At 41.0% G+C, this 22,593-nt stretch overlaps 1 protein-coding gene across 1 annotated transcript in view; it reads right to left on the reverse strand.

Moving 5' to 3' along the window:
* Positions 1–22,593, reverse strand: part of Col22a1 (collagen, type XXII, alpha 1) — a gene marked incomplete in the record, with an annotated part of 274,405 nt that overhangs the window by 37,604 nt on the left and 214,208 nt on the right. The window contains 5 exon segments of the mRNA XM_013521350.1: positions 1,140–1,193; positions 6,397–6,450; positions 10,090–10,143; positions 13,241–13,294; positions 21,462–21,515. Of these exon segments, the coding sequence (XP_013376804.1) occupies positions 1,140–1,193; positions 6,397–6,450; positions 10,090–10,143; positions 13,241–13,294; positions 21,462–21,515 (270 nt within the window).

Here is a 22,593-nt window from a genome sequence, read left to right on the forward strand (position 1 = left end):
GATGGAATAACTAAATCAGATCAATGAATAGTAGGGGAGGTGGCCACTCATCACTAGGGTGGAAATGTGACTATAAGCTGGGGTAGGAATTTAGAATGCAGGGGTTCAGGCACTGAGAAAGGCCATCTCAGCCTGGGGGCAGAGCAGAGAAGGAAGCATGCCTGAGCTGAGGTGGGATTATCAAAGGCATCAACTATCAAGAGGTAACCAGGCAGATAGAAATGCATATGTAAAGGCCCTGTAGCCTGAAGGATGGGGAGGTTGAGTGTGGTAGGAAGGACTGCAGCACATTGTAGGAAGCAAAAGGAAGCTGGTATGACCGCAAATGAATGCACAGTGAAAGGTAGGAGGAGGGACTGTGGCCAGTTGATGCCTCTGCAGCAGGCACAGGACAGACCTTGAGCCACATAAGAATTCCTGGAGAAGACAGTATATGACCTTTCCAGAAAGACCTAACTACAATTATATTGCAGATCTCAGCTCCACTGTGATGTGTATTACACTGAGAAATCCATAGTCATTTTTGTGGAAAGCAATCTTCCAGCATGTATCCAGAACTTTAATTATTGTATTCTGACAAGTAAGCTCCACTTTGAAGGATCATTCTAAAGATATTGGAAAAATGCTACTATGCATTTGAAATTGCCCATTGTAGTTTTGTAAAGAAAACTTAAAAGATTTATGAATTACAAAGGAATATAACATATGTTATAAGATTTATGTAACAAATTATAAGACATGGATTACAAAGGAATGTACATATGTTATGGTGCATGCACTAGATATGCTGAAAGTAAATTCTATGACTATTTAACAATAGTGTAGAAAAATGTTCATATGTGTGTATGGAGTTCACACATATGTAAAACACTACACACACACACACACATACACAGGAGAAAAAAGGGGGGAGAGAAAGAGAAATACTATGTAAATAACTAAGAAACAACACATATGTGAATAACAGAAGAATGAATTTAAGACTGATTCCATCAAAATTTAGTCAGCTTTGTTTTTCTTGATTCAAATTTCTACAACAACCAACATTCTACCAGGGCCAAATCGCTAACCATAGTAGTATACATATTTTTTTGAAATGTTTTGTACAGTGAAACTAAATTTTTTCAAATATCACTTACTGGGATTCCAGGGATTCCAGGTGGGCCTTGGGGGCCAGGAGGACCTTCTTTCCCCTGAAAGATCAAAGACATAAAAATGCCATGAAATCCTTGACTGGCCATTCTGCAAGTCAAAGAGCTGAAAGAAAGGGTCTTTGGCCAGGAGCACGGGTGCCTCTGCAAGAGCCTCATCTTCCAGACCCACCTCCCCGGTCTCCGAAGATCCTGGTGCCTGGGCAGAGCACACTTGCACTCATGGCTGCTGTGCAGGCTGAGACCTACTCTGCCCCAGTTCAGAGTCTCTGAGGAATTCACAATTACAGTGCCGGTGGGATGAGGATACTGGGACAGTGGAGTTCACAAGAACTGATTCGAGATTCAACTTAACATTTGTCTACAAATTTCCTGAGACTGAGTTTCCCAATGTACACAGCACAGACATGGCACCCTGAGATATTATGACTACAGGACCCAATGGAAGGAAAGGGATGATGGAGGGCAGGTGTGATCCATGGTTTATTATTTCCATTGTTTGTGTCAGAGATTGTAAACCCTCTGCTAGCAATGGCTACAGTTAGTACCTCTTTCCTACATTAAAGACATGGTATTTTGAAAAACTATTTAACCAAATTGCACTAACAATCCATTGCCTATTTTACTCAATAGCTCATCAAAGATATGAAACTGTCAACCAGGACTTCTACATCAGCATGAGACAAACCAGGTCACTATTTCTATCATGATGCAATTTTTATAGCCCCTATGTCTCTGTCCTGAGTACGGCGAGTTCCTGGAAACTGTTACACTCTGTCCTACCAGTGTTTTGGGGAGATAAGATACTGACACCAGATTTTATATCCTAATCACATAAAATAAGGTTTTGTGATTTTTATTCTCTTCAAAAATAAAAAAAACAAAAGCTAAAGCTTATTTCAAGTTTACAGTTTTTATATGTTATCATATAAAATTATCCCCATTAGGGGGCCAAAATACACTTTATATTTTTCCATCAGATGGCTGGTTTTATTTTTTAGCTGCTCTGGTTTTTTTTTTTTTTTCTATTTCTATTTTTATCAGTCCATGTTTGCAGTACAAAATGGTTACATTCCTTGTGAGGAGTTGTACGTGCACATAACACATCGCATTATCATTGATTCTTTTCACATCACATTACCCTTCCCTCCCTTTCCCTTTCTTCCATCTTCCATTTCTATCCCATTTTTAAAAATTCTATCTTGCTGCTTCCTATTATCTTTTACCTTATGCTTAAATTCAGGTATACTCTGAATTTCTCATACAAGAGAAACTATGTGATATTTTAGCTTGTTTCTTTATTTCACTTAACATCATGGTCTCTGTTGGAGACCACTACAAAGTGGCTCTGAGCTGGATTTAACATTAACCAATTGGCTTTCTGTGTTTACTTGTAAGTTGTCTGAAGCTTAGGCACCTTGTCTGAAGATGGACAGTGGACTCATAGTAAGTAAACCTCTGTGAGTCACTGGTCACCCTGAGCCCTGTATTGGTCTGTGAAGCTGTGACACCTCAAAGGACAACATAAGGCTACAGTTGAGGATGTTTGGCTCCAATCCCAATTAATTTAAAGGAGACTACAGCCGCAGGCATCTCACTCCTACTATGAAGGCCTTCCTGGAGATAACATAGTTCTCCTAAATTAAGGTAACGTATTACTTGGAAAAGTCCTGCCCAGATTCTGGCATTTTCTTCAGTATCCTCCTCCTCTGTAAACCAAATAAATATGGGCTTTCCAGAGAAGTCTTTGACTAAACTCAGAGAATATCAAAGCTGTAAGACAGTTAGCCCTCCTGGAGCCCTAAAATCATTCTATTGTCTCATTTATTTAAGGCTTCATCATCCCTTGCTTGGGAGACCGTGGGCCTGATCAGCCCGCAATAACCAAGGATTATTTAACCCAAAAGGTCTCAAGTTGCATCCATTTCCCTCCAAACGACTCAAATTTATTCTTCTTCATAGCATAGTAGTACTCCACTGTGTATAAATACCAGCCACCACCCATTTGTTGATATACCCATAGGCTGCCTCCAAGATTTAGATATTATGAATTGTGCTGTTGTGAAATTTATTGTATACTATTTAAACAACATAAACTCAGTAACTGAGTTTTTAATGATACCTAAGAAAATGAACAAACCCATCATGTATATTTGAAATTTATAAGATTTATAGAGTCTTAGGAAATGATGAGAAAGGCATGTACTATGCTTCCTATTGTTTGTTGAAGCTTTTTCTCAAGAATTTATACTCTTCATATTCATACTGAGAAGTCACTCAACTTGTCATAAGCTCCATCTCTATAGCATTGTCCTGCATGTCAGTTGGAGTTGCCTAGACATATTGTCACTTATACCAATTCAAGTGGATCAATAAATTCACCACTTCGTGACATCACAACAGCTATGAACATATAAGCAAATAAAGTAGACATCCTTGCCCAACCTAGGACAGATATTCAGTTATCATGAGGGAATTTTAAACACTGACAATGGAGTTTTCTAGATTCCTTCCTGGATACTTCTTGTTTCAAAGATCATAAACTGAAAACAGCAGTGATGGAGGATATGGATGAGCAAACTATAGCCCTCTGCCTGTTTTTGGAAATAAAGTTTGATCAGCACACAACCATATCCATATCCATCAGGGTCTGTAGCTCATTTCACCAGGCCACAGCTGAGTATTGCAACTGAAACCATATGGCCCACAAAGCCTGAAGTATTCACTATTTGTTTCCTTACAGAAAAGTTTGCAAAACCCTGAGCTGCACCATTCCCTTGAAGCTCAGGTGAAGAAGGTACGCATAATAAGAATGCCATGGATTCAGGACAGGAACCACTTCCTGACTCCCTGCCCAGTGCTCTTGACATCAAAACCAGATTTCTCCTTTCTTTAGAAAGCAGCGCCATTGGTAGACAGACCAGAAGTTAAAACATGGCAGATGGATGCTCCCTGAACCATCTTCCCTTGCCCAACTTAACCATTCCCATGGTAACCTAGCCACATCATCCTTCCCAAGGCCCCTGCTTTGTCAGGCAGTGCCCATGCCCCTGCCCCTGCCCCTGCCCCTGCTCCTGCCCCTCCCTGCCCCTGCTCCTACCCCAGCTCCTCCTCCTGCTCCTGCTTCTGCTCCTGCTCCTACCACAGGAGCTAAAGCTGACAAGGACACGCTGCTTCTTCTTTGAATCTCTCTGTAGTTATTTGCCATGGAAAGTAATCTATTCAGCTATTTAGTAACTCAATGAAATTTAGGTAGTGAAAAGGAAAGAATGATCTCTTATGCAAGTTAAATATGGGCTGTGACAATAGTGGATAAAATGAATCACTCACTGTATAAATAGGAAACTACAAGATAGCTATCAAAGAGTACAACCATCTAGGTTTTTGTACTGATATTGTTTCACAGGTGCAGTTATAGTCTAGAACCACATTTTTATCACAGCAAATAGTAGATGGATGGATATTCTTTTTATAAGAATCATTATAAAGGATTTATTCAGGGAGCTGAAAATGAAAGCATAGGCCTTTATCCTATGTTAAAAGACTGATAAATAATGTACATGTTTTAATTCAAACTACAATGATGTTTTTTAGGGTTACATGTGTATTTGTATTATCCTCAACCATATAACTTGCTTTGTTTCTATTTCTAAGTACCAAGATTCATTGTTTAGGCTAAGAAAACATCTACTATAGGGCCGGAGATTTAGCTCAGTTGCATAAACGCCTGCTCGGCAAGCACAAGATCCTGAGTTCAATTACCGGTACCAAAAATAAAATAAAATTAAATTAAAACATAAAAAATAAATCCATTATATCCTGATCTAATGTTTATTTTAAATTATCAAGACCATGGACAGCTTCAAATACTGCCATAACTTGGCAAGAAGTCCCAGGATAGAATAAATGTCTTATTTCATACACTTCAATTCCTACCAATGTAATGATTTTACATCTGGGCCCACAACTCCTTCTTTCCAAGCAAAAGCCCATTGGTTTTTACTGTGGGAAATCATTTATGGTCTGAGGGTCGATGAAATGCTGCCTGCACTATTGCATGCATCCTGAGACTTTAAGGTGACTTGCTTCAAAAGAGGGATCCCACAATGACCATAGAAAGGAGCAGATGGGCATCATTATTCGATTCCTACATTCCACAGTGAGTCAATGTGAAACAGTGGAAATCATGAACTGGGAGTTTTCAAATGCACATATTCCCAACTTGGAAATAAATTTCCTACATGACTTTGGACAAATAATGTAGCTCTGTTGGACACTGTCCTTAGCTGGGAAGAATGAAGTTGTACTAGATGAACTGTAAGGTGCCCTGTGCAGAAGAGTCCAAAGACACCAGCCCAAGGTTGGCCCAGCTAGCTAGTCTTAGACATGGACTGTGATGCTGAGAGTCTCATGGACTGGGGTTTGTGCCTGGCTCTGATTATTTCCTCACTATGTGACTCTGAACTGGTCTTTTTACTATGAAATCCTCCTTTTCCTTATTTATAAAATGGATATAATGATTTAGGATCTTTCCAAACTATAGCACTAAACTGAAAAGAATAGTCAGATGAGATAAGTAATATGAATATCCCACATATTCCTTTAAATGCCACACATGTACTATTACTATGAATATGCCTGCTAAATTGCAGTTCATCCTTTGCTTTACGGCATTCAAACCACAGTGGAATCTAGTAGCTCTATGCTATGAAGATGATTCTAGCTTTTGAGATGAAAGCAATTAAATTGAATTCAAATGCCAACTGTGCCAGCTGTGATATTGGGTCCTTGACTGATGACATCTTTTTCTCTTTGGAACAATGACATCTCCTCTTTGGGACAATTGGGATGATGGGGTCTGCCTCCTCCCTGAATTGCATTTGGGACATACTGTAGGCTCAAGGTGGGCAGCCCAAGGCTTTCCACTCACATGTACATGTTCAGAGTGAAATCTATGCTGATAAGAACACACAGACGAGGCCTAAATCTTGGGCCTACTTGCGTGGTTGTTTGTAAACTAATTCTGGAATCATAGATGGGCAGAACATTTCATCCAAACCTTTATTTTAATGGCAGAGCAACCTGTGCTCCAATGGACAGCAACCCCTCCTTGTCTTTCACTGCAGGGTTATTAGTGGGCCACAGGAGTCACAGAGGGTTGGACAGGGTTGGCTGACAAACACTTGCACCTTTGAAAAGGCATAAAGATGAATTTAAGGAAGACCTTATCCCTCAAGGAACTTACCAGTGGCCCTTGAATTCCTGGTGCTCCAGCAGCTCCAGCAGTGCCATCTGCTCCCTTAAAAAGACAAGGCAAGTCAGGAATAGTTTATTGTGTGACTGGGCAGAGGTCATATATAACATCCTTTGCAGACATGGAGTAACGTACACATATTACACACAGCTGCCAGCACTAGACATGTTTCAAAAGCCCTACTTCTTCCTCATCAGACTGGACTGTTCCTGAGACTACAGTGGTGTTGAAGGAACAACAGCCACATTTCAAGAAGGGCTGGTATGATTACTCAGCCAGTTATCCCTACAGCAACAGTAAACGGTCTCACTTCTTAAGGGACATTTTCAGCTAATGTTAGAGAACATTTGATGATGGAAATCAAGACCTGCACACCTGAATTTATCTTCCGGGAAGATCAGAAAGGCAATTGTTTATGTCAATCCAGAGATGAAGAGACGGGTAGATGGAAGAGCTGTACCCAGGTAAGTAAGCAGTACAGCGTGTTCTCAGGCACACATCCGTATCAGAGCTCTCATGCTCCTTTTGCCCACATCGAAGGCCCCTGTATCCACAGCATGCCATCCGCATCCTCCAGGTCCTAACTCAAGTATCTTTTCTTAGAATAAGGATTTTTGTCCTATGAGGCTCAAAACTGCCAGCACTTGCGACTCACCACCCTGGTACAAACTGTTATTTTCTGCCTACTTTTCTCCAAAGCACTTAGTGACATCTGATGTCCTAATGTTTATTGATTCGGTCTTTGTTTGTCTGTCTCCCTCCTCCCATACACCTCCTACATCACAAAATCAGAGATTTTCCCTTTCTTTCCCTCTTGGAAACTAAAGGAGTACCTGCAATATATTGGACAGTCAATCAATATTTCTTGAATAAATGGATGAATTTGGAGCTGAGCTGGCTGAGTGAGGAAAACAATCGTTCTTTAGATGAATTCACCTCTCTGCCTCTCAGTAGCATTAATAAGGCCACATAAGATCTGTAAGCTCCAGCTTCATCTTCAGTAACAGTTAGGAATTGCCCCCCACACCATAAGGAAATGTGGAGTCAATGAGGCAGTGCTTATAAATGCTTAGTACGGAAAAGAAGGTACTGGGTAGGAATGAACCTTCTTAGATTCAAAATCCCTGTGTCCATATCTCGTTTCTCCATAGACTAGCTGTGTAAGCCTAGGCAAGGTAATTATCCTCTCTGCATTTCATTTCCTTTATAAAATGCAAAAGTAGACTACAACAATTGCATGTGGGTTTGTTTAAATATTTCAGTAAGTTAATACGCAAAAAGAATCAGCCAGCAGCAGGTTCTCCTATGGGTTCCCCATGAAGGGTTGTCCATTATTATTTCTAGTATCTATTCTGAGATCGGGAACAATACAATGGTTATTAACTAAATATGGAAACATGAACCAACATGTACTTTATTGATACCAATCCAGCAGTCTTTATTTTAGCGTTGACATACATTTGTTGAATGTTTATTTTTACCAGATGCCAGTGAAGTTTTAGTAATATAGAAGAGACTGCACAACAGTCTTAGACTTCAATGAAATTTGATTTAGCAATAGGAAATATGTCTTATTTTCCATGGATAACCAATTTCTAGGACAGGATGGTATGTGATTTAGCTCCATTTCTTCTACTAAGTGAGGACCCAGTAAATATTTATGAAATAAAGGGAAATAGCCTAAGGCTTTTGGTTTAATTACACATTTGGTTGAAAGCTAATAGAACAATGGAATTTCTACTTAAAATATGAATATTTCTATATGATGTTACAAACGTTTCTGAGAACCAGACTTTGGAAAATTGCTGAGTTAAGATTAAATGCTTCACTGCAAAATCAAGAACAATGTAATAGCTTTATTTAGAAGGAAGACATTGACTGAGAACCAGGAAATAGACACAGAAATGCCTATAAGCATGGATATTTTGTGGAGGCCCTGACAAATTAATAGGTACTCAACAAATAAAAATAAAAATAAGAGCCCCAGACTGAAAATAAATGAAAAACAAAACAAAAGCCAGTTGCTTCTGTGCGCCTGGTTGCTAATTCGGAAGAGGCAGCTGACTCAGCATCTTCCCTCAAAGGCAATTAGCAATACAAAGGATGACACAAAATAGAAGCTCAATAAACATCTGCCAGGTGAACATAAGGCATTAATCAGTTGAAGATAGACAAGCCAGCTTCTGATTATGGCTGTCTCTGAGTCTCAGACTCATCCCCTAGTTTCCCACAGTGTCACAGAATTGTAAGTTATTGAGATTTCCAATGAGAAAAGGCCCTTCTATCCTTCACAAACGTGCATAAAGCAGAATTGGATGTTAGGAGTCGAGGCTGAGAAACTAAAAAAGATAATAACATCAGAGCACTAGGAGAGACTGAGCCAGATATCAACAATTTAAAGTAGTCTCTCTGAAGAGCTGATGATGCTTTTAGTACTTTTGTAGATAATTTACCTTTTGGCAAGTTTTCTGTAAGAGTTAATTATGAAGTGAAAGAATGCTGTTGCAACATCTCACATGATTTTAATTTAAAAAATACATTTAAAACAACCTCATTTGTTCAACTAATTAATGCATAGTTACCAACAGGAATCCTCAGCGAGATTTTATTTGAAAAGAAGACAAAGAAAGTTCAATTTGGTATAGTTAACTTCATAATCACAACTGAATCTCTATTTCACAATCTTTTATGACATAAAGGGCTATCTGAAGTGGGTTCCCCTTTCAGTGGTCTTTTGGGTATTTGTAGCCCTCATTTGCAAGGTCTGGGAGGACTCTCATGGAAAGAATCCACTGGAAATCCCAGAGGCCCTGAGCTTGGCAGGGAGACGAATTCTCAGTGCCTGTCACCATGACTACCCTTGATGGATATACAGGTGACAATGCAGTGAACTCCGAGCAGAAAAGCAATACGACTTTTCTGGACTGAGGGGAGAGAGATGCTGAGAAAGTTACTGGCCAACATCAAGGCCATAGCTACTCAAGAGCAGGGCGATCATGTGCTCAGGAGGAGCAATAAATGGGGTAATATTCACGGTACATGTGGTAGTTATCATGGTAATAGGTGTCTGAGAATAATAATGAATGAACTATTAAGATAGTTATAGCAAACAATAATTTATAGTTACTATTACTGTTAATGATTGCAGTATATTTGGGAAAATCTGGGCTTCTAAAGGTACATTCTAGCTCTCAGGGCTTCTCACCATAGGGCAGGTCCCTCTGAGAAAAAAACCTTTTTTGTTTTTCATTTTTCAAAATAAGAAAATTTTCCCATTTCTATCATTACACATTTGCAATACATAAGGGATGTGCTAACCTAGAAATATATGAACTGAATCCAACCCTGCTGGTGCCCCTGGTCCTGATATATACATATACATGATATATCTCGATTCTTCTTTTCTCCCCAATCCCTCTTCTTCCTTCAACTCCTCCCCGCCACTTATTTACAAAAGCTTTGTCCCCATATACATGTGCTTAGCATTCTAAGCACACTGCCCATCAAAGCCATCTATGTTCCTCTGCATTCTCCCAAGGTGCTTTGAGAGTTGGACTTTCAGTTCACCCTTGGGCACTCTTGAGTGTTCATCCCACCCTGTCAAATATGAGATAGGTCCAGTATGATACCATCTCCAGTGAGTATGCACGGCCAAAGGGAAAAGAGATTGGCGATCTTACTTACTGGTGGCCCGGGGTTCCCTGGGGGCCCCATGAAACCTGGAACTCCGGGATGCCCCTAGGAAGACACAAGTGGTAATTCTTTTATTATTTTAAAGAAAATAAAACAATAAAATCACTAAAAACAATACAGAATTTCAAAACAAGATGACAGTAAATCAACAATGGTTGTTATATTGCATGTTGCTATCTTCAAAATAACTGAAGGAAAGAATCACTGGAATGAGAGAAGGGAAAAAAGAAAGGGAGGGAAAAAAATATATATACACACACACGCAAGAAGTAATTCTCTAAAAAGTAAATGAGCTTCTAACTTGTAAGAATTCCAAATTTTAGGCAACTATGTAGAATCCACCTTCTAATTCCTTTAACAATTTTGGTTGAAGACACAGAAAAAGCCATCTCTTTTTCATACATCCCTAGTGCTTCAGTAGGTGGAGAATACAGCTGAAAATACTTTTAAAAGTACATATGTCCTCAATGGATTTGATTCAAAATAAAGTAGAGGGAGCAGCTGTGGAGAAGCAGCTGAGAAGACAGAGGGGGAAAAAAGTGGCCCTAATATCTGGAAGCTGATGTGGCTGGGTGCTGGGTCCCCAGGGGTTTATTTTATTGTAGTCACTACTCTGTAGGTATGTTTACAATGTTCTATAATGAAAAATATTAGAATCAAACACTTGCACACACATACATATATGTGTATATATACATTTGTCTCTCAGTATCAGGGAAGGAGATGTTCTAGTATCCCCCATACTGGAATCCTCAGATGTTCAAGTTCCAGTTTTATTTTTTTGTTGTTTGTTTGCTTGTTATTGTTGTTTTTTTCCAGTACCAGGAATCGAACTCATGACCTCGAGCTTGCCAGGCAGGTGCTGTGCCACTGAGCTAAATCCCCAACCCCAAGGTTTCTTTTTGTTTGTTTGTTTGTTTGATTTTTGTTAAGTTCCAGTTTTAAGTGGCATACTATTTCTATATAGTTGATACATATCTTCCCATATAGCTTAATCTCTATCTTTTTGGAGAAAAAGTCTGAATATGCTTAGTACAAAGACTTCTTTTAACAGTAGCAAGACCTTATGTTTATTAAAGATAGGAAAAGAAACAAGTGCTGCAGAGTGAATTTGGATCAAGTAGGAAAATAAGTACTCTCTATAGCCTGAGGGTGGATCATCATGCAAGAGAGAACTCAGTGGCAAAAATCTTGATGTTTACTGTCATTTTAAAAATGTTAATATTATTAGTATAGTTTAGAGATGCATATTGATTGTATTCCTCACAGGGAATTTGTACCTGTACATGCTCTATCTCGATTCTTGTTTTTTCCCAATCCCTCTCCTTCCTTCTACTCCTCCCCACCACTTGTTTACAAAAGCTTTCTTTCCTTTTTTTCTATTCTTTTTTTTTTTGCATTTCTTCCTGTCCCTCCCCTTCCTTGTTCGCCTTCCCATTTGAACATTTTCTTCCTTTTTCCCAATACCTGTTATACATTTGGTCCTTATTTACCCTTTCAGTTTCTTATACCAGAGAAACAATGTGATATTTAAACATTTGTGTGAGATTTATGTCACTTAAGAGTATGGTCTCAAGATGCATCTGCTCACCTGGAAATGTCTCAAGCTTATCCTTTATGGTAGAGTAGTACTCCATTGTATACAAAAGAACACATCTTTATCCATTCATCTGTTAATAGGCATTTGAGCTGTTTCCAAGATTTAGCTAATACAAATTGTGCTGCTATAAACATGGGTGTGCATATACCATTGTGGTATGATGCTGTTAATTCTTTCAAGAGGATAACAAGAAGGGAAACAGCTGGGTAGCACAAAGTCTTTTAAGGTTTTCTAGGTATGTGGTGGATTTCCTGGATGTAGAAGTTATAAATATTGAGGGTCAGTGGTGGGTAGGTCTATCTACCTATTTATCAATCTATCTAAATATCTAGGTCACAGTTATACGTAGATATTTATCCTTATGCATATGGACACATGTACATCAGTAGATAGATTTATAAAGATATGTATCTTTAATTAAAATAAGGTTGAAAAATTGAACCATGGAACTGGTATTATGGTAATACTACAATTATTTTTGGAAATATATTAATTTCTCCACACAAAGAGAAATCTCCTGCACACTACAAAATGAGGCAAATTATAGTGCAGAATGTGGCATCTAATACTTGGTCTAGTATGGATGGCAGTGTTATAAAACCAAGAAAACCACCAAAAACGAAGTTATTCTTGTCCTTCACCTCCACACACTGCCACTGGCGAGCACATCCTATAATATCTGGTACTGAGTGTACTGTCTGTGATGTCTCATTCATATCCAAATACATCAAGTGTTTCCAAGCATAGAATGATGCTTCCTGAGGACTTCCTGGGGGCCTGAGGACAGCCCTATCTCTATGACCCTGGGTGAAGGTCAGTGCCCTGCCTTGCCTGTGTGATGGCCACAATGAGGTCAGCAGTTGTCTATGACTCTCCTGCGTCTCAGGCTGGGAGTGCCAGATGCAAGGCTGGTTTACAGTGAGCCCTGGGGTTGAGGTTCAGAGAAGAGCAAAGGCCACCAAAGAGAGCTGGTCGGAGAGGAGAAGAGCAATGGAAAGAAGGGATGAGATGATAGCCATAGAGCAAAAGCATAGTAGTTGCTGTAACCACAGTCATCCCGCTGGGTCAGAACCCGCAGCACCATGGGAGGGGGCAAGGACCAATGCAGATGCAGAGAATGACTTCATGTCATCATTGCTCCCTTCCTGACACTCAGTATGAGAAAGCCCCAGCAAGCCGGTGGCACTAACCAGGGCCAGGGGTTATTCCAACTGGCTCCATGTGTGTGTTACACAGTAGTCACCCAAGACTCAGCACAAGGGAGGGAAGGGTCATGTAGGAAGGATGCCCCTTTGGTGACCAAGAGACAGTCAATAAATGATCATACAACAAAATCAAAAAGCAGGCGAAAAGGCGAGTCCCTGGATACTCAGGGGAAGAATGGGTGCCTATGAGTCAGAGCGCTCAAGACGGAAACCAATTCTTACTTCAGGCAAAGCAGAGGCCAGAGCTGACATCAGAATGGAAGACAGAGGCTGCAGAGGAGGAAGAGGAATCTGTACTCAAGGTGAACGATGTACTATAAAGGAAATTGTTCCTTACCTGATCACCTTTCTGTCCAACTTCACCATCCAAACCCCGCTCGCCTGGGCTTCCCTTGGAAGAAAAAAAAGAAGAAAGAAAGGTAAATGACAACTCCACTAGAACTGTAATACAAAAGAAAAAACAAAAATCATGCCCATACTTTCATCCAACCATCCATCTATCCATCCATCCATTATCCACCCATCCATCCATCCATCCATCCACCCATCCAACAATAGCCTCTCACCAGGCTGCTATTGTGTTCCAGGCATGATGGCAGCAGACATAGAAACAAGACCTGACTGCAGGTCTGTTGTTGAATTTGCTTAGTGAGGTTTCAGGTACCACAGAGTGGCATCAGGAAATGGGGCTGGGAAGGCAGGCAGAGCCCTGTTCTTCATAAGTCTGGTATGCTAAATCCTACATTCAGACTCCTCCATAGGCATCAGGCACCCCAAGCCTTATAAGCACCCCAAGCCTTAGCTGTGGCTGTGGTGGAAAGTGAGCTCAGTGGTTGATGTAGAGAACAGCAGGGAGGACACTAGGGATTCCAGGAGTGAAAGAGGCAGAACCAGCAGTGTCTGTGACCTGGCAGAATAGGTATGCAGGCAGGTGTAAAGTGGAAATGCTGGAGCACAGGGAAGCACTGAACAGTGGGCTGTGGGGAGGACGATTCCCTGCGCAGCCCTGTGCTCCCTCTCTGAGCGGTTGTGTGGTCTTGGGGAGCCACTCCCACTCTCAGAGTCACAGTCTTTTAATCCACCAAAAGAGAAATGAATGGTGCCAATTCTATGAAATTTGTAGAGAACACAACCAGCTGATACATGGAAAACAGTACAGCACAGTGAGAGCTCACAAATGTTAGTTATAATGATTGTTTTTGTTATTTTTGCATTTTAATCCAAACTTTGTAATTTATTGTCTGACGCTGGGTAATACTCTGTCTTCTTCTAAATAATAACAATAATAGTATCTTGTCATGGGATTGTAAGAATTAAAGTACAAAAAATCTACAAAGTGCTGAAACTAGGGATAAGGCTCATTAAACACCAACTGTCACCCTTCTCATTGTCATTATCCCTTAAGCATCATCATCGCTGTCATCGTCATGATCACTGCCATACTCATCCTCACTGTCATTATGGTCAGCCACCACTGCCACCATGACCACCACCACTACTACCACGGTCACCACCATCACTGTCTTGACCTCTCACTATCACTGTCATCATTGACCCCAATGTCATTTTCACTAATGGTTATCAAAACACTCAGACTATGCAACCTATCAAAAATATTTGCATAGATTGACCCTAAAAGTATCATTCAGAGGTTCCAGTGTGTTACCTGTTGCCTACTGCGGCTCTGTATTTACTGTGTTAACAAATGCATTTCTGTAAAACGTTATTCAACTGAAGCACTTCAGTTCCTTTACAGTAATGCATTCATTATGCAGTACAATAAGCCCTTGGCAGTAAGTCGAGTCTGGCCCTGTTTCCATTCTTGGCGCTCTCAGCTTTGCAAAGCTGAACAGCTCACACTCCCTCTCAGGTCTCATTCACCCAGGACATGAAGGACAGAGGCAGCACAGGTATGAGGGTCCTTCTGGGCCAGAATCAGACTACTTTCTAACCAAAACATCAAGGCCAGCCCACTTTCCATCTTTTCACATAGCAGATCACTGCTAGTGTGACTCCACCACAGCTCTCCCTCCCTGTCTGCCTCTCTCAAGGAATATGGGGAGGGTTAGGGAACCCAAAGCCTATCAAGTGTCAAACACCACTGTGCAGAGGAGGAAACATGGATTCACAGGGAAGAGGATTTGTTCCCACAAATGCGTGTAATTCTCTCCACTGCTTCCATATCTTTAAAGCTAGCACACAGTCTGCAGGCCACTTCATAATCAATGAAAAGCAGGCACATAGAATAGCACACTGCTTCCTTGACATTTAGGACAATGGCCTTAAAGGTAAATGCTTTCCTTTCAAATTCTACACCTTAGCCTCTCTTTAGAGTGATTTTAACACTCACCTGGCAACAATGAAAATGTCAGCAGCTCAGAGCCCCTGCAACTGTCCCTGTCTCCTTAACCACCATAGACAAAGACTAAAGCAAACACAGCCATCCCCAGGCCTGACTCACTTCCTTGCAGAGAAAGGGAATGACATTTACAGAGCCCCTAGCTCGCCAAGCACTCTGCCAGGGCTTTCCACATGAGATCCATTAAGTGTATATCTTTGTTTATATCCTCAGCTGATGCCAAAAAACTTTTAATATGTCTACGATACCTAATTTAGTCAGTGAAACTGTTTTTGACATAAGCATTACTAACAAAGTATTAAAAAAAAATCTGAAGACCAGACAGGTTAAGTCATTCACCTGAGGTCAGCTTATCAAAAGCAAGGTCTGGAATCTAATCCAGATTGTTTTTTCTGTTTATCAAATATCCCCAGTGGCTCTCCCCACCCAAGGAACTTTCCTGGCTACTTCTCTAGCCCCTGGTGCATGGTCCCACTGGTTTTATAATGTCAAGAGCACTGAATTTACATCTGGGAAGCCTGGTCAACCAGGCTGACCACTGGCCAGGGTTGCTACTATGTACTGGAGATGTAACTATTAACAAAACACATAAAAACTCCACCTCTCCTGAACCTTTATCCCAGGGAGATTATCAATTCACTTCTTTAGTAACTCAGTTCTCCTCAGAAAGTGTTCACTGGGGAGCCTTTATAAAGCTTTAATTCTCTTTGTTACCTCACTCCCCATCACCCTATTCACCAGCCACCTTCATGCCTACTCTTTCTTCTTTGTGTAACTGATTAATAATTACGTGTCAGATTATATTTTAGGAAGGTATTTCCTATCTCGCCAATTTAAATTGAGCACCATTCTTTTATTCTCTAGCCCTATACCCTTCCCATAACACAAGTAGTCATCATTAGAAATGTTGCCGTGCGTTTGCTTGATGTCTGTCTCCGTGGACAGAGACCAGGTCTACTTCGCTTACATATATCTATCCATTGACATGCACAATACCTATCATTGTATAGCTACTAATTAAACAGTTTCTGAACAAATGAACACTATACCAAAAAAAAAAAAACAAAAGAAACAAAAAAAGGAAAAAGAGAAATAAAGAAAACAAGTGAACAGGGCTTCTTATTTATCTGTAATAGAACATATTTATCCTCTTTATTAGAGTATCTACAAAATATGCTACTTTGAATTCTTGGCCTGCTTCCTTGAAATGTATAGAGATCATTTTAAAAGTTGTATAAGCCTCTTGCCCACTTTATGGCCAGGAATCAAGACTGTCTTTCTCAGGACTTGGTAGCCACCCCTTTGCAATATAATCAGCAAGGAAGATAACAGCTCTATCTCTCAGTTTTTGTGGGAAAGTAGGAACTTAACTTGGGAAGATCCCTGGCTCCAAGGTGCAAAACTACCTCTTGTCAGCTGGTTACAGAGGTGCACACCTATAATCCCAGCTCTCTGAGAGGCTGGGGCTGGAGGATTGCAAGTCTGAAGCCAGCCTGAGCAATTTAGAGACTCAATGGAACACTGTTTCAAAATAAAACAGACTGGGGGTGGGGAGGAAGCTAGGAACCTTGCTCAGTGCAGAAGCCCTGGTTTCAATCCCCAGTGCTGAAACAATGAAATTTACCTCCTGTCATAAAGATAGGAGACATTTATCCTTCCTCTGGATAAGGCCAATTAGCTAACACAGATGGTCAGCCCAGGTACCAGCTGAATCTGGGGTGAACATGAGTGACAAATGGTGCTGCCAAACCCTCTGACTGAAGGACCAGTTATTGCTTATCCTGAGAACATGTGCCGTGGCAGCTGTTCTACCAGCTCAGCCTTATAAAAGAGGGAGACTTCGCTCTGACTTGGCAAGCTCTGAGCCAGCCTCTGAGGCACATCGCATTTTGTTTAGCTTCATCCATTAGTAAATTTTTTTTCGCTTTTACCTTAGTGGTTTTCTGGATTGGGGAGATATTCTGGTTTGTTTTAGCATATATTTAATAATGAAATATTATGAATATTTATTACAATGTTTCAATTACAATTTCAATTACTTAGAGGTTACTTTTATGCCTCGAGCTGCTCTAAGGTTGTCTGCCTTTTTGAGTCTACTGGGCAGGCGACTGTCTCTAGGGCTTTGTAAACTGCTGAGGTCAGGACCTCAACTTCTTAAATTAATAAGACTCTGCTATCCTCAGAACAAGCTGAACTTTGTATGCTGCTTCCCAGCCTAGAAAATCTTTTCACACAGATACTTGGACAATCTAACCTATTCCTTCATGCACCAAAATCCCACTCCCTCCAGAAGGCCTTCACAAGTTATTCCCTGACCACAGTGCTAGTTTTCTTTAGGTCTTTATTGTTCTGACAACGTGTTGCAGTGGCTGCTAACTGAACTGAAGCAAGAGTGAAAAGAACCACAGCAGTCATACATATTAAATGCTTTCTACATGCTGTTTTGTAAATTTTCTCTTGTTTAGTCCTTACATTTTCCTTGTCAGTTAAGATATACATTTTGTAGATGAGTGATGAAAGGTTCAGGGAAATCAAACAAATACTCAAGTCTCATAATGAGGAAATAAATTCACTCAGCTAAATGGTGTTAGGGCATACTGAGGAACCAATGGCTTCCAAAGCCCAGGCTGTCTCTATACGCTGATAGCCTCCAGCCTGAGTGCCACCTATTGGCTTGTCATCTTTCTCTGCCCAATGCCTGGCTCTGGAAAGTCTGGTTCAAGTTTGACCTCTCTCTGTACCTGCTGACTCGGGTGGAAACTGTCAAAAGGGGATCCTGGTGAGTCCCTCTGGAATGAGCAGCTGTGATTGGGGAATAGAAGCCAGCTTCTCAAGAGAGAACAGAGCAATAGTCTCTGCGTATCTTTCTGGGTGGGATGATTCCTGCAGACCTTTTCTAGCAGTGAGAGTAGCAACAGATATTGTGCTCGCCTCCCTAGATTAATCCAGAACCTCTAAGAAAGGACTTCTGCTCAGTAGGTATCTTCAGGTCCACCAGAGACTCTGTTTAAACTCCATTACCTGGTAAGGGAATGTTCAGTGAGAAAGGGATAGAATACTTTTCGTGAGATATAGAATTCTCATCATCTCCAATGTGAGAGAGATGATGTTACATCTGACGACAAAATACATGCTCCCAGAGTCACTGCTGTGATTACCGTCTTCCACCTTTTTTCTTGATGTGGATCATAATCATTCCAGAAGCCACAGTCTCCAGACCATGTTACTTAAAGAAAGTGTTTAGTGCAGTTTAAAAACCCTGGGAGATCTGTAACTGACAGTGGCATTACCTCTCCAGCTCAAGCCCTTAAAGACAGAAGCTGCAAATCTGCAAGATAAATCTTGGGGAAGCTCCTTCCCAGATATGGAATGACAACGGCAAATAAATCAACCAGCCTCTCTTGAATATGCACATTACCAAAGGATCTAGAGCAGTCATAACTACTCCACCTTGGTGGTATTTTCAGTTAACAAACTGTCTTTGTGTTCACAAGTTTAGCGGAGATACTGTTTTGTAAGTGACGCTGAACATGTAGGAAATGGAAAAATCCTCCCGCCTTCTGGAAGGTGGTAGGATGAATGAAGAATACAAAAATTGACTGGAGTTTGAAAGCAAGAACCAAGACACAGACCTATGAGTTTACAAAGGATGCATTCACCCCTTCGTAACTCATTTTCCTGAATAAATGGTGATAAAGAAAAATTATTACAGACATTAATTATCACAGTGCCAGCTGAAGCACAGAGCACCACTGGGAGCAGTCCGTGGTCTGGTGTAGACATTTACCTGACTGCAAGTGTAAAGGAATGCTAACCAGAGCAATCTTGAAGGGAGATCACCAGGGAATCTACTGGTTTGGTTACTGGCATTTAATCTTGCTAAACCTTAGTTTCTTGTCAATAAAGTCTTGCCCATAAAATGGGATAACAGCTCTACTTCTTGGGACCATGCTCTCCACTGCAGAAAATAATAGCAGAAAGCAAGTTATCTGGCCCTTTGAACACTCAGTTGCAGAATAACTTGTGAAGAGTAGACTCAAGCCTCAGGGACTTCTCAAGGTCACCCTCAACTCCCAAGTGGAGAAGTACAAAGCCTGTATCTCAGCACTAAGTGTTGTTCTTTTTCCAGCTGGAAGCTTTCTTTGGCTTTCACAGAATATTAGAAGGAAGGAGCAAGCCCTTACCGTCTTCCACCTTTTTGCTTGAAGCAAATTATAAAGGAACAATGACAGAGGCATTATCTCAAATCATCAGCGCTTCACAAAGGGTTGGGAGGATAGAGGAAAGAATACATTGTTAGTGGAGGAAACTCTTTATCTGTTTAGTTCATTCTATTTCTCTGAATAAAAGCTATTCTTCTGCAGAAGCTAAACCCACCCACTAGCCAGCAAATTAACAGCAAGAGTTCATTAAGGATCAGCTGAAATTATAAGTCTGAAAAATTCTCCAAAGGAGTAGCTACATCTGCATTCATGACCCCAGAAGGGAGTGTGGTGCTCAGAGAGTAGCACAAAGATTTCAGCGCTGCTCTTTCTCGGTGCCTCTGGACCTAATACTGCCCCAGGCAAGATCTCTTTTTCCATCTGTGCTGAGGCTTGATCACTGTGGTTTTAGAAGCACAGGTCTTGGCTGCATCAAAAACCTCTAATCTTTACAAAATCTATGTATCGCAAACGCTAGACATCTCCACCTTCCAGCCAGGGCCTGGGAGCATAAACATTTTCCATCCTGATCCAACACGGGTCTGGCTCTGGTAGCATCATCTGTTTTGTGTGTTAGTTTGCTTTTTAATAATAATATATTCACCATCATTTTCCAGAGCTTTTCATAGGGCAAGGCAAGTGAAATATTTATCCCTGGCCTCCGAAACCTCAATCATTAGGATAGATAATATTCCAGTAAATCCTTTAAGAAGTCAAAATTAATCAAAAAGAATCCAAGATGAACAAAACATTAAGATGTAGATAAACAGAGAGATCTGAACAGATTGTGATTAGGGGAAGGCTACCAACGGAAGACATTCAAGTGTAAGCCTGGGTTCTGTAGTTTAAATCTGCTATTTTGTTTCTCATGCCTGTATTGCATTACCTTTATATTGAAAAACACAGCGTTAGTTATAGAGATATTTGATTTTCCCCTATACTTTGTTCTCAAGTCTTCACAACAGTCCTGGCTCTGTCACAGGCTATGACCCAGGGACTGAAAGAGTAATAATGTTGTCTGAGCGCTTTCAGTGCGGCAGCCACTGACAAGCGCATTTCACCTGCAGTCATCACAGTGATAAGCTGTAAGGTCGCTGCTCCTGGACACTGCTGAGTTCATGGGAAAGAAGTAGCAGAAAGTCTTAGAAACTCTCCCAAGGGCGCAGAGCTGCGACAGGATTCCAGCTCTACGCTCTGACTTCTGACACTCTGCTCACTCCTAGTGAAAACTTCATCCTGCCACTCACTGTGACGAGCCAGGCCAGAGGAGAAAGTATTATGGGATGTACACAGTTCGCAGCAGCTACAAAGCCACAGGGAGCCAGGGAGGACCCAGAGGGGAGTACCAATGACTGGAAAGGCATGCCATCTCGTCCCAGAGCTAAATGCTATCACTAACAAAGCCAAGACAGCTATAGCCCCCACACTTGTTTTGACAGCTGAAGAGTGCTTCTCTGTCTGCCCTGTGGCTGAGATCTCACCTCCTACCTTCCCAGGTGGCCTCTCTGGCTCTGTGAAGCCACAACACTTGCTACTGAGTGTAAACAGCAACCTTGTCATTCACATGAGAATGACAATGCCCATCTGCATGTGTAAAGCACTCTCCTGACATTTTCTATTGAGTGCCAGATTCTTGTTATGCATTTTGTTGTTCAGTTCTAACATACAGTAGAAGATGTTTTTAATTTTATCATTAATAGATGGTGAAGGTGAGGTGTCTGTCAGGTCTTAGTCAGTAAGCAACACACATTCCAGTTCCTACCTGTATTTTATGCTTCGTAGCACTCAGGTGCTTGTAAGCGAGTAGCTGAGACTTCACAAGAACTGCCCTGCCCAAGGCCACTAGGATGGTCAGCGCCATTATTAAACCTGGAACACTGGTTTCTGACTGTAAGATCACCATTCCTTTATACTGGCTATCGCTGTTCCTCAAACTTAGGTGAATCATCGAGGTGAACAGAATGGATGACTAGAGATGTTTATGAAGTCTTACTGACCTGAGGTCCAGCTATTCCTGGGGGCCCTGGGAGGCCTTGGGGTCCAGCTTCTCCCTGTAGCAAGGACATAAGAAAAATAAAGAGAAAAGAAACAATTTTGAGCATCTGGGAGAAGGTGGTTCTTAGTCACCTGCCAGATCCTGGCAGGAAGGGTAGAATAATTCTGAACTTCAGAACTGCTTGAGCTGTCATTGTTATATCACAACACGTATTATGCTTATCTCCCTCTTGGGGATTTGATTCATGGGGTCTGGCGGACAATCCTGAAAATGTTTATCTAAAAATGTCCCAAAGTGATCTGGAGCTGCCAGCCACCCAGAGAACCATTCTGAGGGGGAGATTGCTCAACGTCCAAGGCCTACCCATCCTAACCAACTATATGGTCTTTCGAATATTTTAATAGTAGGCTAAGGGAAATACCCATAACATGCGTGCAAAAACATCCAAACATCTATTTTCTATCCCATAAAATGTGAAACATGAAAGGCCAAATATCAAATAAATGGTTATTATTAATAACTTGATCAGCAGGATTAAATCAAGTGAAAGTATTCTTAGTCGAATCACTTTTAAAATTGTCTCCTGGCCCCTTCAGGGTTCCAGAGCACACGGAGGACTTTCTGGGTCCTGGCACACACATCCTAAAAACACCTGCACGGCTGTGGCTGGAAAGAAAACAGGTGCTGGCTAAGGGCCAAGGGACAAGAACAAAGGTTAAGTTCACGCTGAATTTGATTCTGTCCCATGTAAACATTCACTTTAGGAAACTTGCCATTGTGAGTTCTCTCTCTTTAAAATATATTCAGCTCTTTTCAAAAGCCAAATAAGGCTCTTTCCAGCTTTACAACCCAGGAATGTTTTTCTGAAGGGCTTAGGATCTATCTCTTCAGAATATAATCAGCAGGAAAGATAATGGCTGTGGCCCAATTTCTGTGAGGTGGGTAGGAGCCTCTTCCCAAGTTGCAAAATTACCTCCTGTCATGCAGATGGAAGATGTTTATCTTTCCTTAGGATAAGTCCAATGATCTGACAGATAGCTACCCCACTACCAAGTGAATTCAGGATGTACATGTGTGACAAATGGTGCCACTGTGTCCTTCTCCTTGAGAACTAGCTATTGCTTACCGTAAAA

The sequence above is a fragment of the Chinchilla lanigera genome, unplaced genomic scaffold (assembly GCF_000276665.1).
Source record: "Chinchilla lanigera isolate Chin_1 unplaced genomic scaffold, ChiLan1.0 scaffold00060, whole genome shotgun sequence".
Lineage (NCBI taxonomy): Eukaryota > Metazoa > Chordata > Mammalia > Rodentia > Chinchillidae > Chinchilla > Chinchilla lanigera.